The 16,115-nt window shown below is 32.9% G+C and overlaps 1 protein-coding gene across 4 annotated transcripts in view; it reads right to left on the bottom strand.

Moving 5' to 3' along the window:
• Positions 1–209: 209 nt before the first annotated feature.
• Positions 210–16,115, bottom strand: part of SPOPL (speckle type BTB/POZ protein like) — a 66,505-nt gene continuing 50,599 nt past the window's right edge. For 3 of the 4 annotated variants that reach the window (XM_046659380.1, XM_046659381.1, XM_046659378.1), the window contains 6 exons: positions 13,157–13,334; positions 13,022–13,077; positions 11,471–11,593; positions 8,168–8,310; positions 8,025–8,078; positions 210–4,340 (listed from right to left, as the gene is read on the bottom strand). In XM_046659380.1, coding sequence (XP_046515336.1) covers positions 4,196–4,340; positions 8,025–8,078; positions 8,168–8,310; positions 11,471–11,593; positions 13,022–13,077; positions 13,157–13,334 — 699 coding nt within the window. In that variant the 3' untranslated portion in view covers positions 210–4,195. The remainder of the gene's footprint in view (positions 4,341–8,024; positions 8,079–8,167; positions 8,311–11,470; positions 11,594–13,021; positions 13,078–13,156; positions 13,335–16,115) is intronic. The other variant, XM_046659382.1, reaches the window with a different exon arrangement.

The raw sequence follows: 16,115 nt of genomic DNA, 5'->3' as shown, positions 1-16,115 counted from the left end.
ATAAACACAAAATAAACCAATTAATTCTGAATAAGTAGTAACAACTTTATTTTAACTCAACGTGCTGAAATGCAAAAAATATTTTCAGCAACAAGATACAAAAAGTATGTATCTCATCATTAACATCAGCTGATTAAAAATGAGGCTGAAAAGGTCAATATATGTTTTTATACATCTGAATCTTGAAAATCAATTTCCCCCAGAACTAATTTTTAAATAATTTTAGCAGAATTTTATTTTCAAAAACGGGACTCACTTAAGTTATATCTTTATTCTAAAAAACTGAAGGCAAAATTAACTGGGTTACAGTATACAATGATAAACTCTAACAACATAAAAAGATTTAAATATAAGAATTCCTTTTCAAACATAAAATCCACATACTGCAAACAGAAGACACGGTGTGGTGATTTCATTTCTAGTGAGGAGAAAGTCTTGCATATGGTAGGCACTCAGTATTTGTTCAACTGGACCTAAAATTTACATCATTCCATGAACACTTAAATAAAGTAGAGCTCATAATCTGTATAAAAGAGGTTTGCAAAATACTCTTACGTGTGCTGAAAGTGCTGTCTTTACAATCTGAAAACACTAAAACCCACCCACCCGCCTTATTTTGCAAGAATACATTGAATATTTTTATTTTATCCATCAAAGAGCTTGAACGTCCAACTCGGAATAGGTCACCTCTTCAAGTATACTTGGCTATGAGAAAAGCTTTTTGAGTCGGATTTTAACAAAACAACTTATGAAGTCCCTAGTGTTCTATTTTACTAACACTGGGTAGTATCTATGATGCACATTTTTATAAAGAATTCTGCTTAGGTTTTAAATTTCTGCATAAAACTTAAACGGGTAAATAAAGTTAGTAAACTTTCGGGAATTTAAGCTCTAAGTTAGGTCTAGTTTAAAAATAAGCCAATAATGCTCATGACAACTTTTTAAGAGATTTTTGCTAATATTTTAAAACAATTTTAAAATCGATGTCCTAAAAAGGCACTGTTTTCACATTTCATCATGCAGTAAACTGGTCACATTTTTGAGAATTATAACTTCCTCTGTCAATCAATTGTCCCCCAAAATAAAGCACATTTAAATGAAATATTTCAACTAACCTGAACTTGAGTCCTATTTTCAGAAATTCACTCTTTTGAACATACCACAAAGTCCAAGCGAATATAAGTACGTGTACACACACTCGCATGCGCGCACACACACACACACACACACGCTCAAATGACTACGTAATAATACATGCAAGGTTCTCCAATTACTATTTCAAGACAATGACACATGAGTACTCAAAGAGGTAACAATGGCAAGCCATAATATTATGGCACCTTCATATTTGTGCTCCAAATACCAATACACGTTAAAATTAAGAAACGAAAAAGGCACAAATATAGTGTTTCTGTATCTCAATCTAAAGAACAGTTCTCCAATGTTTACTTTTACAATATGTAACATTTAAAACCAGTCACTACTTTTCTAAGGAAAAGCTTTGTTTAACTGACAAAAAGGGAAACAGGAGCAGGCTGACAGTTCAAAAGGCAAGACTGCTCTGGACAGAATTGTGCCTACTGAAAACAACGTGTGTAGTTTAAAAAAGAAAAGCTATTAGAGCACTCATATCAGAATACATTAGCAGATTTTTATCATTGCCTCAAGAACCAACAATACCAAAAACACAGATAATAAATAAAAAAAAATAAAACTACCATACAATTCTGTTAGTATAATGGTAGGCATATTATCTGAAAAGCGAACATTTCTACAAATGTGGATATTCTTACAGCACAGTGTTTGACGTTTTTGGTATAAAAATGTGCTACCAAACTAAAGAAAAAATCTTTATAATAAAACCCTTAAGATTTGCAATAAACAGTAAAATTAAGTAAGTAAGGGCAAGCTGAAATGTTCATTATACGGTGTTATTTCTGAAGTCACTATGGTTAGAAATGTAGGTTGAAGCAGTGAATTAATTCACAATGTGCCTGTGTGCATTTAATATAAATGGATACACCAGTATATTTTTATTTTTGAAGTATGACAACAAAATTTTATAGCCTGAGTAAGGAATTTTTGTTTTCTTCTAAGACCCTGACAAAATCTTAAATTAAAATCTTAAAGTGTACACCTATGTGTGTATGTATTTTTTTAAATTGTACACTGTAAATTTAATAAACTCAATCTTATGGTGAAATTAAGGAAGTGAGTTTCTGATCCCTAGACTACTTTTATATAGGACGGAGTCCACTAACATGTAAGAATCTTTCTTCTATCCCAAAAGATTCTTCCAATTTCAAATTTAAGTTAATACAACAAAGACTCAAAACTACACAGAAAGAAATGAAGATACCGGAAAATAGGATCTTTTCAAACTCCACTTTGTTGCGGATAACAAAGGCTTATTTGACAGTGTTTGTTCAAAGTAAATATGAATTATGCTTGATATTAGGACTGCTTCACTGAGTACCTAACAAAGAAATAACAAAAATAAACTCTATGTTAAAATCTCAGGCTTAATTTTTTCCTTTTGTCCTAAATTCAAAAACTATATACAAATTTTAATTTGGAGATTAAAGTTATATAGGTAAATACATAGGTTTATTTATTTTTTTTTCCAGTGACATATTTTTTTTTCTTGTGGTCAAATATAGGTCTTGCCTAAGAAGCAATTTGTCACTGTGACAGGAAATCAGGCACAGCAACTTGCCACTGATTTCTCCTACTTCTCTGGGACAACGCACCAGAACAGACCTCCATTGTGAACAGAACTATCAAACACTGAACATGTGTATGCGTTTAAAGCAAAAATTCATTTATAATAAAGAACTGGCCCATGAAAAGCAGTTTATAAATAGTTTATCCTGTTCACATTATGCAGAATTTCAATATCATCCACAATGTTAGTACAGTAACTGAAACAGAAAGGAGAAAGCTAGGGGGAAAAAATGTCTAGAGTGTGGCCTGACATATTCTAAGGGTACTCTCCTTTAGTCTGCAAATAATATCAGTTCATTGTTTTTAGAAGGAGAGGATGCTGTTCAAGATTTGTTTACTGTTCAGGTGACTTCTCCAAAGTGTGATAAAACAGGAGCAAATTCAGTAATGAATATCTGAAATTCAAACCAATTTAACTATAATCAAGGATATCTTTCTTATCTATTATCACAAACATCCCAGTTGCCTCCATCCATCCTTAGAAATTTTCAAAAGTTAAGACACAATTAATTATACCTTATTAATTCCCTCAAAAGCAAAAAAATATATGTACCACTGAGCATACAAAAGTTACACATTAAAAGTGCATATATATCTTAATTGGCCCACTCATTAAATTTACATTTGGTCATCCTTACTTTTAACATGTACAGAATTCTTCATATAAATGTAAGTCACTATAAATTAAAAAAAAAAATAATTCAGCACAAAACATGCTTTCTTCTTATTGAAACCTTAACCTCAATCAGTTCTCAATCATTGTAAACTTGGATACACCCACAAAGAAACACAAGCAAAGGTTTGTTATGCTTCTCTTAGTTTGTTGGACAGTTAACATATAGACAAACATCACAAATTTTACTAAAATTTTGGGCCAATTCATTGCATATTTGCCCCCTGAAATGAACAATAAATTAGAATTGAAGCAGTGTATTGCCATAACTTACCTTGAAGGTAAGCGGGTTCTCCTGTATTTACAGAACTTAGATTGGAGATACTACCAATAATCTCCAATACAAGTGCTTTTAAAGAGAACCTAGTTTTAAAACTTTGAGATAGCATAGGACAAACCCTATAAAATTCATTTTGCTTTTCTCAAACTAATGGAAGATCCTTTTGAAACTTAATATCTTCAGTTATCAACATTACTGCATTATGGAGCTAGTGCAATCCTGCATAGCCTTGGTCAAAATGACAAGGCACAATAAAAAAATTAAACTATCATATGAACAAGAGAAGTCATTGAAGATAATTTAAGGCCTTGAAGTGAATTAGAGTATAATCAGTCTAATTTAAAGCTGAAGAATAAACCATAAATTATCCACCTGAAATGCAAGCAATACGCTTTTTCAGCTTCTGTTCTGTGGACAAAACAACAGAAACAACTCTTGCTTATGGTTTGTGTATTAGAATCCTTCTGGCCCTGGAGGAGAAAAAGTCAATTCCACTTTTCTACAGTTCATGGAAGATTTCAGGACTGTTTTAGCCGTTTGCGTGGAAGGCCAAACTGTGGACACTGTGCAGAGGCTAGTGCTCGGAAGGCTTCTGCTACTAAATGGGGGTGAGACTGAATCATGGACTTCCAGCCCGAGGTTTCCATTATGTCCGTTGCTTGGCTGAAAAATAAAATTAAGAAATGTTTATTAAAGAGAACTTTTCAAGACGCATTGCTTCACTGTCAATTTTTTTTTAATTTACAGATTTCAAAATGTTTTGAACACTGTCTGCCTCTCTACGTATTCAAACCATTTGAATTCATTAAAATATTATCTTTAGCTTACTGGTATTTTCTGTTGCAAGTGAAACTATTATATTTTTCCGGAATTTCTACTCTCCTGAAGTATGCGGCACTTGTCTCCATAGCCCCACTCCCACTGTTACCATTTCTGTCCTGGCTCTTTCAAGAGCTCTTTTCCCCGGCTCTTAAATGTGCAGGTTTTCTCTAGAGTTGCAACTTTTGCCTTCTACTCTTCTCCCTTAACATTCATTATTCATCCTATCTCATCTACCCTTCACAATTTTAAGTATCATACTCAATGATGATAACTACTGATTTGCAAAATCCTAGGCCTCCCCACAAGATTTGTTCCCCACCACTTGTTCTCTTTACAGTCATGCATTGACTAACGATGGGGATATGTTCTGAGAAACGTGTCATTAAGTGATTTTGTTGTGCGAATATCACTGTACTTACACAAATCTAGATGGTATAGTATAGCCCTACTACACACCTAGGCTACGGTATTAATCTTATGGGACCACTGTCATATATGCAGTCTATCATTGACTGAAACGTTCTTATGCAGTGCATGACCATTTGGATGTGCCTCAAGACCCATAACTGCAGGATTGTCAGATAAGAACTCAACATGTCTCTCTCCAAGCCCCAGGTTCTTCCTCGTTCATTTCCAATGAGCTAATGCTTCCACTATCATCCAGTGATTCAAGTCAGAAACCTGGGAGTCACCCTAGACATCCTGTCCTTTCCTTTCCAATTAATCATCAGTCCTATTTTAATTCCCAAAGACATTCTCCTAATTTGTCTTCTAGTCTCCTATCTTGCTCCTCCCAAACCAGCCTCCATGCTACCTTAGGAACATAAACATGACTACATCATGTCCTCTTCTATTGTTCCCCACTGCCAGCATCCAAGTTCTTTAGAAAGAGAAACAAGGTTTCCTACTTCCTCTCTGTAGCTTTGCACCTCCCACTTCTATGCTCTGGCATTTTGTATACTGGTACTGAACTGCTTATTGAACCCTATGGACAACACGCTCTCACTGAACAATTACAGTAAATACCTAATTGCTCAAACAACAAATCTAGTTACCCTTCCTGGACTCCTGTCTTCTTCCCCTGGTACCCAATCCACTATCCAAATAATATCCAAATATTATCATTGTCCCTTCAAAATATTATATACTTTCATTTCTCTCTACTCCCACGGTCACCAATCAAGTCTAATTTTACCCTTCATTCCTTACTTGAACTACTCTAACAACTTTCCAACTGGTCTACCTATATTTAACCTTGCTCCTCAACTACCACCACCACCTCAACCTCCCCACATCCATTCTCTATCCTGCCTGCAGACTGCTAAAAACGCAAACCTGAACAGGCCCTACCCTAGGTTAAAACCTTTTACTGGATGCCCATACTCTTCACATAATGTCTAAAAGCCCTAATGTGCTTTACATGGCCTTCCAGGATCTGATCTCTGCCTGCTTTCTCCAACTTCTTCTCATAACCTCTCTCTCTTACTCTATATTGTTCTTTCTTATCACCAAAACTTTGCACACATGATTCCCTTTTCCTGGGACAAACTTTCTCATCTCTTCCCTCTTCTTCACCAGGGTGACTCCCACTAATACTTTGGGTCTTTATTTATACAACAATTCCTTGAAAAGGCTTCCTCTGACCCCTAGGTTAGGTTCCTTTGCTACATGCTCAGATAGATATGCTATACATTCCCTATCATCATACTTTATTTCAATTACTTGTTTAATTCCTACTTATCTCCTGCTAAACCATAAACTCCACGAAGGCAAGGAAAACATCTGTCATGTTCGCCACTATATTTTTGTACTGAGCACAGTGCCTTGGGTACTTACTGAATAATAAATATAAATATCTGTCAAGTGAATGATCAACTACCGCTCCATGTTTCTATACTTTGATTCAAGCTATCCTTTCTGTCTGCAATGCCTGTTATTTCCTTCTTAGTTCTGCTAATTCTTACTCATGTTTTAAGACTCAGTTCAGTCATCTCCAGGAAGCCATTCCTGAACCTCCAGCCTTTTGTCAATTGCCCTCTTTTGTTACATTACTTACCATGTTACAATGAAATGATAAGGTCACATATTTACTTCCTTTGTTACATAAATTTCTCAAGAACAAAGATGCTTTCTCATAATTATTTTTATATGCAGCACCCTAGTATGGTGCCTGAGATACAACAAATCCTAGATAAAAGTTTGTTGAAGTAAATAGCAGCTAATAACAAAACAGGTTTTTTTATTTGCCTGATATCAAATTACCATGTGTCATTATGTTTATAATTTCAACTAGTTGTTTAGATTCACATAGATACCTCTTAATATATCTGAATTTTCATTTATTTAAATCAACAAATACCCACTGAAGGTATGTGCATATAATAGCTTCTCCAAGGAATACAAAATAAGCTGATATTTTCTGATATTGAAAAAGTTATACAATGTAGAATATTTTAACAGAATAAAACTAGAGCTTGAGAGTGGCTAAGTATAAAGGATCACAAATTGTCATTTGCTGCTAATACCTTACATTTTAAATTCAAATTGACTTTTTCTAGGATCACATATCATAATGTATTATCACAGACTGACAAATATATAGAACCAATAATGTAAAAGTAGTCACTAAGTTTTACTTTCAGAAAACAGAATTCACAAACTGATATGAACTCGGTTAACCAACTTCATAGATATCAAAACACATGAAAGTAATTGGAAATAAGTCAATAACATTGATTTTATTGTCTCTAACACTGTCTTTTTTCACTTTTTTGGATCAACTTTTGACAATTTGTGAAAATGGAATTTAAGGGTTTACAGGCAAAAACTAATCAAAAGCAGATGGAAATTCTTCAACCTATCGACTCTTTACCCTTTTTGATTTTGAATAATTACAAAGAGTAGAAAAGTCACTCTAAGAACGAAAGGGGAAAAAGGGGAATAATAAGTTTTAATAGCTCACATTCAGAAGGTCCAAGCTCAGAAAGATGTAACAACTATCCCACCGCTTATAATTTTACCAGGGAAAGGAAAGATCAAATTGCTACCATTTTTGGAATATTAGCCAGCTAGCATAATACAGCATTTGACGCAAGGTACCTAGCTAACCTAAGAAGCAGTGGATTAGATTCAAGTGTAAAAACTTTTAAGCAAATCTTGAGGGTACATTCCTCATAGGATAAAAAGAATATTTCCCACATTTTTAGAAATGCTTTCTGAAGGGGCAGGGAAAGGATGTCTAGTAGCCACTGAAATACCGGGACTCAGCTATATACTACGTGAGCATGTGTGCTTAAGATATTAGTGTCCATCCCAGTTCACACTAGAAGCTGATCTACAAGGGAGCATAGCCTCAAGAATCCACTAAGTAGTAGTCAAATTATTATTATTTTAATAATAACTGGCAGTTTGCTTCATATAACTAATATCTGGATTCATACTTATTATAGATGAACAAAAGGCTATGCAAATACTTAATTTCATATATGCAGATCAACTTTAAGTCAGAAACTGATGTCATCTTACTTGCTGTTCCAGTTTTTCCCATCTTTACACCCAAGCTGTCGAAGTACACTGCACCTGCATTGAAGATTTAAACACACTTAAGAAAAAGTCCGGTGAAAAAATGTTGAAGGTGTCATGCCCACTGAAATACAAGCACAGCTTACCTATTAATAAAGTCTATGGCTTGTGCTTTCAACTGTTCTGCACTGTGCAAATCTGCAAGGACAAGGGTATCAGCAACATTTTCTACTGAGAGGTTACTACACAAAGCTTCTTCACACATGACCTTCAGCCGTTCCAGTGCATACTATCATAAAGGAAAACATAACCATTAAACATTTACCCAAAATACTAAGTTTTAAATACATGATATTTTAACTTAGAAAATAAAGTTAAAGCACATTTTACTTTGAACTGAGGGTACTTAAGTCTTTAAATTATTTTAACCTAATACAAGGAAATATGAATGAATGTACTCAAAAGAAAGACTGATTTTTCTTTAGGAAATTTCAATTTGTCTAAATGCAAAATACCGTGTATTTTACAAGTAGGGTTCTAGGGGCTGGCCCTGTGGCCGAGTGGTTAAGTTCACGCACTCCACTTCGGTGGCCCAGGGCTTTGCCGGTTCGGATTCTGGGTGTGGACATGGCACCGCTCATCAGGCCATGCTGAGGCGGTGTCCCACACAGCGCAACCAGAGGGACCTACAACTACGTAACGGGGAGACTTTGGGGAGGAGAAGAGAGAGAGGAAAAAAAGAGAAGATTGGCAACTGATGTTAACTCAAGTGCCAATCTTTTTAAAAAAAAAAAAAAAGGAGGGTTTTATTCTTAAAAACAAAAAACAACCCTTATTACTCAACATCCTTAATGAGTGTTTCTCTTCTCTACTATTTTAAACACCAGAGTGTACCAGCCAGTACGCTGCATGTAGCCACTAGTCAATCTTGAAGAACGAGTTATAAAGCAAAACAAATCACATTCATAACCACAAAAAGTTCTTACAGTTATTAGTGTATATAACACTTTTAGCAGCTTTACTGAAGTATAATTGACACACATGTCAAGTATGGTCAAGCAGGTGGAAGAATTAGGACTTTCATATACTGCTGACGGGTGCAAATGACTTTGAAAGACCATTTTGCAGTTTCTTAAAAAGTTTTACACCTGCCATATGATCCAATGAGTTCTACTTTTAGCTTTTTACCCAAGAGAAAACAAAGCATATGCCCATACAATGACTTTCATATCAATGTTAATAGCAGCTTTATTTATAACAGCTAAAAACTGGAAACACACAAATGTTCATCAACAGATGAAGGATAAACAAATTGTGGTATATCTATACACAATGGAATACTACTCAGCAATAAAAAAAGCATTGAACTACTGATACACAGGCAACAACATGCATGAATCTCAAAATAAAGATACTGATGGAAGAAGCCAGACAAAAATGAGTACAAATTATATGATTCCATTTATAGAATACTCCAGAAAATGCAAACTACAGCAGTAGAAGGCATATCAGAGGTGCTGCTTACTTAGTATCATCTTTGTAATTTCAGCTATCATAATACACGTATAGAAATAGCTGATGATAGTGTTAATTTACATTTCCCTAATGACTAAGGATGTTGAGAATCTTTTGACATATTGACATTGTTTCAGGAAGCATCTGTTCAAATATTTTCTCTATTTTTAGAAATAACTGTTTTCTTATAATTGAATTTTGAGAGTTCTTTATATACTGTGAATACAGAAGTCCTTTACCGGATATATTCTGGATAAAAGTTGTTCATCAGATATATGCTGTGCAAGTATTTTCTCCTAGTCTGTGATTAGTCTTTTTATTCTCCTAAGTGTGTTGTGTCTTTTGAAGAAAAGTTTTAAATTTCATTGAAGTTCAATTTATCAATTTTCTTCCTCTATGTATTATGTTTTTGGTATCACAGCTAAGAAATTTTTGCCTAACACAAGATTGTGAAGACTTTCTCCTATGTTCTCTTTTAAAAGTTTTACATTTTTAAGTTTATAATCCATTTTGCATTACTTTTTGTATATGGTGTTAAGTTCATATACAAAATTCATTCTTTCAAACAAATGTAATCAAAGTTCATTTTCTTAGGCATACAGGTATCCAATTGTTCCAGCATCATTTGTTGAAAAGACTATCCTTTCTCCACTGGATCGTCTTTGCAGTTTATCAAAAGTTAGATATCCATATGTGTGACAGTCTATTTCTGTACTCTATTCTGATGCAATGAGTTATTTGTCTATCTTGTCACCAGTATAACATTGTCTTAAATACTGAGGCTTTATAAATAAAAGTCTTGTTATCAGGAAGTCTTAGTCCTCTACTTTGATCTTCTTTTTCAAAGCTTTTTGACTATTCTAGGTTCTTGCACTTGCATATAAATTTTTAAATCAGCTTTTCAATTTTTAAAAAAACAAAACAAAACCGCTGCTAGGGACATGTTGGTTCTATTAATAAATTAAGGAGAACTGAAATTTTAACAGTATTGAGACTTCCAATCCATAAACAAGATTGCTCTCTCCATTTATTTAGCTCTACCTGAATTTCACTTAGCAATGTATTGTAATTTTAAGTATACAAGTATGAACATCTTTTGTCAGATTTATGCTTATACATTTAATATTTTTTATTTTAATTTAAATTTTTAATCGAGATAGTTACAGATTTATATGTAGTTGTAAGAAATAACAGATTCGATCCATATACACTTGCCCCCCAGGTATAATATCACTATATATATATATATATATATATATATATATATATATATATATATATATGCATATGCACACACATGCATACGTATACATGGACGGAAGTGGCATGGACACCAGTACTTTTGGAGAAAGCACTCAATGTACTTTCAGGATTGAGAACTACTGGCTTTGAAATTTTCTCGTATTTTTGCACTGTTTCTCTATCTTCAAGAAATCATCATTATAAAAGTACTATAAAATCAATAGTTTTTTCTCTTCCTATGCTATATTAAAAAATAAATTCATGAAGAGAAAATTAAATTAGACAAAATACCCAATATTTTCTCCTTTTTCAAACAAAGGTTACGCACTGTATCTTAAGACTAAGAATATCTGAAAATTTCAATAAATTATATATGCTATTGTGTGTGTGTTCTTATAAAACAGAATAAAGATACCCTCAAAACTACTAGGTTTTCTTTTTACAGTTTAATCTCCCATGAAAAATTCACTTTCTTCCATATATGGCTCAAGGTATTTTTGTCCTATTGATTTAAAAAAATCTCATTTCCATATTATCCCACTGTATGCTGTATTGTAATACTCTCAAGAGCCATCTACAAATAGTATAATTAATTCAATATTGAAGTTATTTGGGGTTTTCATTTGATGATAGCCTTCTAGACACCTCAAACTTGAGGACATTTTTCAGCTCTTTAAGACCTAATTACTTACTTTGTCTGCAGCTGCCAACAAGTTGTCAGCCATTTTGTCAAGGTTTGGTGCTTTCCCTGTGTAAATGAATCTCATCATTTCTTTAAAAACCTCAGGGTCTACATCATTTATTTCCACTCGATTCTGATATTAAAAACAACACAGAAAAGTTATACTTAAAGAATACCCACACACACGAACCAAAGCAAATTACTTCGACAGTAATTTAAAAGCTCCAAATCTGCACTCAAGTACGCTTTGACTCAAATATACATTACACTCTATTTTAAAATTGAGCTAAATAAATCTTCATTAAACTAAGCAAGCAGATCTAAGAGGAGAAGTACACCCAGTCAAGCACTATCATGTAGAAATATAAACCCCAAATTCACAATTAAAAAACAGTAAAACAAAAACAAAAAACTGTAAGGCAAACAAAATATATCTGTGTTCAGTTTCTGACCTCGATCTTAGAGGAAGATTGCTATTCACTTTTTCTTTGCTGAATTCCTAGGTCATAGTATGCCTAAGATCCTATAACCAACGGTTCTATTCCCAGCTTTAAGCAAAAGTAGAGCCAGGTATTTGAGATAATTTCAGAGCCCACTAACTCAGAACTCTCTCTTTTGCAAAAATGGCACATAATATTATCTATTGGCACCTTGTCTCTTTGTTTGAGACATACTCAAGTCCAAAGAGGACTAGCTCCTTTTCACTCTTCTATCTTTGTATTTGATTTCTCTCCTGGGATCAATGAAGCTAAATATCTAACACTAAACAATACCAAACATTTCTGATTCTGCTGACAATAACATTTGACATCACTGATGTCTCCTTACTTGGAAGTAATCAGAAGGTTAAACATAGGACCTGCCCAGACAAACATTCAACGGAAAGAAAGCAGCTACTCTGTGGCAGCCTCTAGTTCTGCAGAAAGAATAAAGCTGAGCCACATAAATAAACTCTGGAGTTGTCCAGTTGGAGCACTAAGGCTCACATGTAATGCAACCAGCAAAGAATCAACCTCTGATCTTTAATCTGACATTTCAAGATGACAGGTCAAAGAGAAACATCTGGGATAACCAAATAGGTAATGTTTTGATTACAGTTAACGTATAAGAATACCGATGTAATTTATACCGTTTTTGTTAAATCTAATAAATATCCTCTTATTTTAGTAGTAGAATGTAGGCATTATTTTTGTTCTAGAAAACAAATTCCAAAATCAACTCATAAAGTCTAGAAAGGAAGAATATACATCTTAATCAGAGAACTCTCAAATAGCTACGGACCACAACAGTCCTTTTGGAAAACCACCCTTTTGGATAACAACTACCCATTTCTTTTGCCGCCAGATGAGCATAAAAATAGCTGTTATTTGGAACATTCACCCACATTAGGCTACATCTATTGTTCTATTATAGAATACATGCCTCCCCCCCCCCCACCGTCTTCTACTTCTTTCTGAAATCACAGTATTAACAAAGAGAACCTGCACCATTATTTTTGAAATACACATTCCAGTATTCTGTATTTGTACAAATTAAATATTAGCCTTTAAACCATGTTTACCTTTTTGCTTTCTTCCATTTCATGTTCAAACATTGCATTAAAAACTGGGGATCGAGCTGTAACAAGATTAAGCATCATTATTTAATGCACAAATATATGAAAGAAATGTACTATATTACCAAAAGTAGAAAGTACCTGCAAGTACAGATTTATGAGCTTTAAATTCTTGTCCTCTCACAAAAAAACTGCAATCTGTAAATCTTGTGTTTTCCCAGAGATTACCTAAATCTTCTGCTAGTCGACATTCAGGCACCTTCAAAGTATTTGTATTAGTATGTCCTGATATATTTACTGAATCTTGGACCACACTCACCTAATAAAAAAGGGATAGCAAAAAAGAACACTTTTACAAATTAATAACAATTACTTACTAAGTCTATACTTAAATTTCTTATCAATAAAATCTTTTGGATAATTCAATATACTCCTGATCAAAACTGCTAACACCGGGAAATTGAATTTAAGCATACAATTTAAAGGAGAGAATATAGAAAAAATTCGAAACAAAGTAGATCATTTTGAGGTGACATTTTATGTAAATAAATGGCTTATCGACTGGTTGGAATGCTTGTTCATTAAAGTAACTACAAAAACTATTTCTCAACAAGAGAAAGTCTTAATATGATGTCAAAAGCAAAAGGAGAAGACATTTTTGTGAGGTGGAGGAAGAAACTTCTTTAATTTTCATTTTCTCATACTACAGACCTATCAACATTTAAAGTTTATTATACACACAATAAACACAGCGCTACCCTCATAGTAACTTTTTACAGTATTAAAAAAGGTTATAAAACTACAGTCTATGATAGACAATTTGGGAAATATTTTAAGTGTTGTTCCTACATGTTTCAACTCTAGTAAAACTGATTTAAATATCTAGTTATATTGATTTAAATTTTAAAGTACAAGAATTCTCATAAAAGCAACTGTAGTTATTAAAGTTCATGGAAATCTTTTATAAAAAATCAACAGTAAGAATAATACAAATAGAATTTAGTTTGATTTGCAGACTTTTTATTTGCCTATGAAATAATCAATAAATAAAAGTTGGTATGATTACAAAATTGTTTTTATAGATTCCAATATAATACGAATTAAATTATCTCATTAAAGATGACTACATACTGAATTAAAAATACACTATTGACTAAAAGTCTTGCACAACACTTTTAAGGTATTCTAATATTAACATGAATTTCACATTAAATTTAATAAGTTGAAGAAAATACTACCTCAACTAGTAAAGCAAATGTTTCAGAACAAATAAATGATCTTTTACAAAAATGCTATATTAGTTATCTACTGTTTTAAGCTGCTAAGTTTTATGGTCATTTGTTGTGCAGCAATAGATAACTGTTCAGTTAAAAACATATGCCATAAGGTTCTAATTAAATAAAAGTAGGTATAAATTAAGAACAAGTATAAATACAGTAAACTATGTAGAAAATGTAAATTAGAAATGGATAGAATTGGACTGAACTACTAACATGCTAACACAAAGTAATAATGCTCCAACATAAACACTTGGAGAATATGAACTCTCTGAAGTCCTCATTCACCCAGATGTATAAACATGTAGCATATGAATGGACATTTCTAAAGAAAAACCTTATTTTCTGAGGACATTTTTATTAATCACTTTGTTTTTCCAACTTGCATTATTAATCTTTTGGAATCGTGTGTGTCATAGAAATCACGTACTCCAATTACCTTATTTCATAAAAAGATTTCAAAATGACATCAAGACAAAGTGACCAAAGTGTCCTCAATCACACTGCTACTATCAGAAGACTAGAGCTACATGCCCAGATTCCTTTTTTTAGCATTCTTTGTACTACACAATTATTTCTTTGGATATTTTTAAAAATTAGTAGTACTACTTTAATGTAACTACGGTTCAGAAATGATTTATTACAATAATCTGGTGAGATGTTTTTCTAAATATAGGAGCCAAGATATTGTGTACATAAATAAATCCACCAATAAAGGTTTTCCTCTAAGCTTTTGATTATTCAAATTGTCTCTAAAATTTTAATAACTGCAAAACAGAAAAAAAGCTTCACTAATCCTTACCTCATTGCCTTGTTACACCATTATAATTTAATGACACATAAACCAAAAATGTTGGTGTTAATATTCCAGGTTTAGGTAGGGATCAGTTTTTTATCACATAGTATTTATTCTTTCCTATCAAGCATTGCTCTTGAAATTTCTAGGCAGCAGGAACAGGATCAGTTCAATTGCATAAAGTATGCAGTGAAGTTATAAAAAAAATGTGAGGCTATTAATTTAGGAAAAGATTTCTAAATCCTAAGTATTGTCTATTACCCTAACTCAAAATAATATAATGTAAAAATCTGACAAAAATCAGGTGACAGAAGAAATAAAAAGATCAAAAAAACAAAGGCATTATTATCAGGCATATATATTGATGATGTTATATTTGTATTTTGTATATGTAGTAATTCAGAAGAATTTGTATTATTGACATACAACACATAATATTATCATAGCAACCACAAATTTTAACTAAGATATAATTAACATTTCATACTCCAAAAAGTATTCAAGAGACTATTCATAGAGCAGAAATTAATGTTATAACAATTGATATGCAATGAATTCTGATGACTGTTTTCTTGATATCTATAATTAAAAAATTAATAAAATTTTCGGTTTTTAGTACATATTCAAATACAGGTAATGAACATGTTTACTGAATGGAACCTAGAGTAAAAAATCCAGAAAGAAGGCTGAGTTTCTTTCCTGAGGTTAAACTGTTGTTCTTTCAAAGTAAAAGTGCAAATGCACAATACTCAAACTTCACAAATGGTGCAAAGCAAAACCTCAAACTCAGTGGACAGCTCTTTTTCAAATTTGCTTCTGGCTCAACCCTGAGAATGTAATTTAGGCTAAAGATGTACACACGCAGGCTTTAGTCAACTATGACTACCCTGGAAATCTGGGTCTCCTCTAGTGTGGAATTAGGTGACTACTGGTTTCAATTTTTAAAAATCTCAAGTTTCCATTCAATTCTGAAAACTAGGAAATTTACAAAGGTGCATAGTACTAAAAATTTTGCCACTCTAATCAA

This window comes from Equus quagga, chromosome 4 (genome assembly GCF_021613505.1).
Source record: "Equus quagga isolate Etosha38 chromosome 4, UCLA_HA_Equagga_1.0, whole genome shotgun sequence".
NCBI lineage: Eukaryota > Metazoa > Chordata > Mammalia > Perissodactyla > Equidae > Equus > Equus quagga.
The sequence above is the reverse complement of the archived record's forward strand: the minus strand, read 5'-3'. Positions and strand labels throughout refer to the sequence as shown.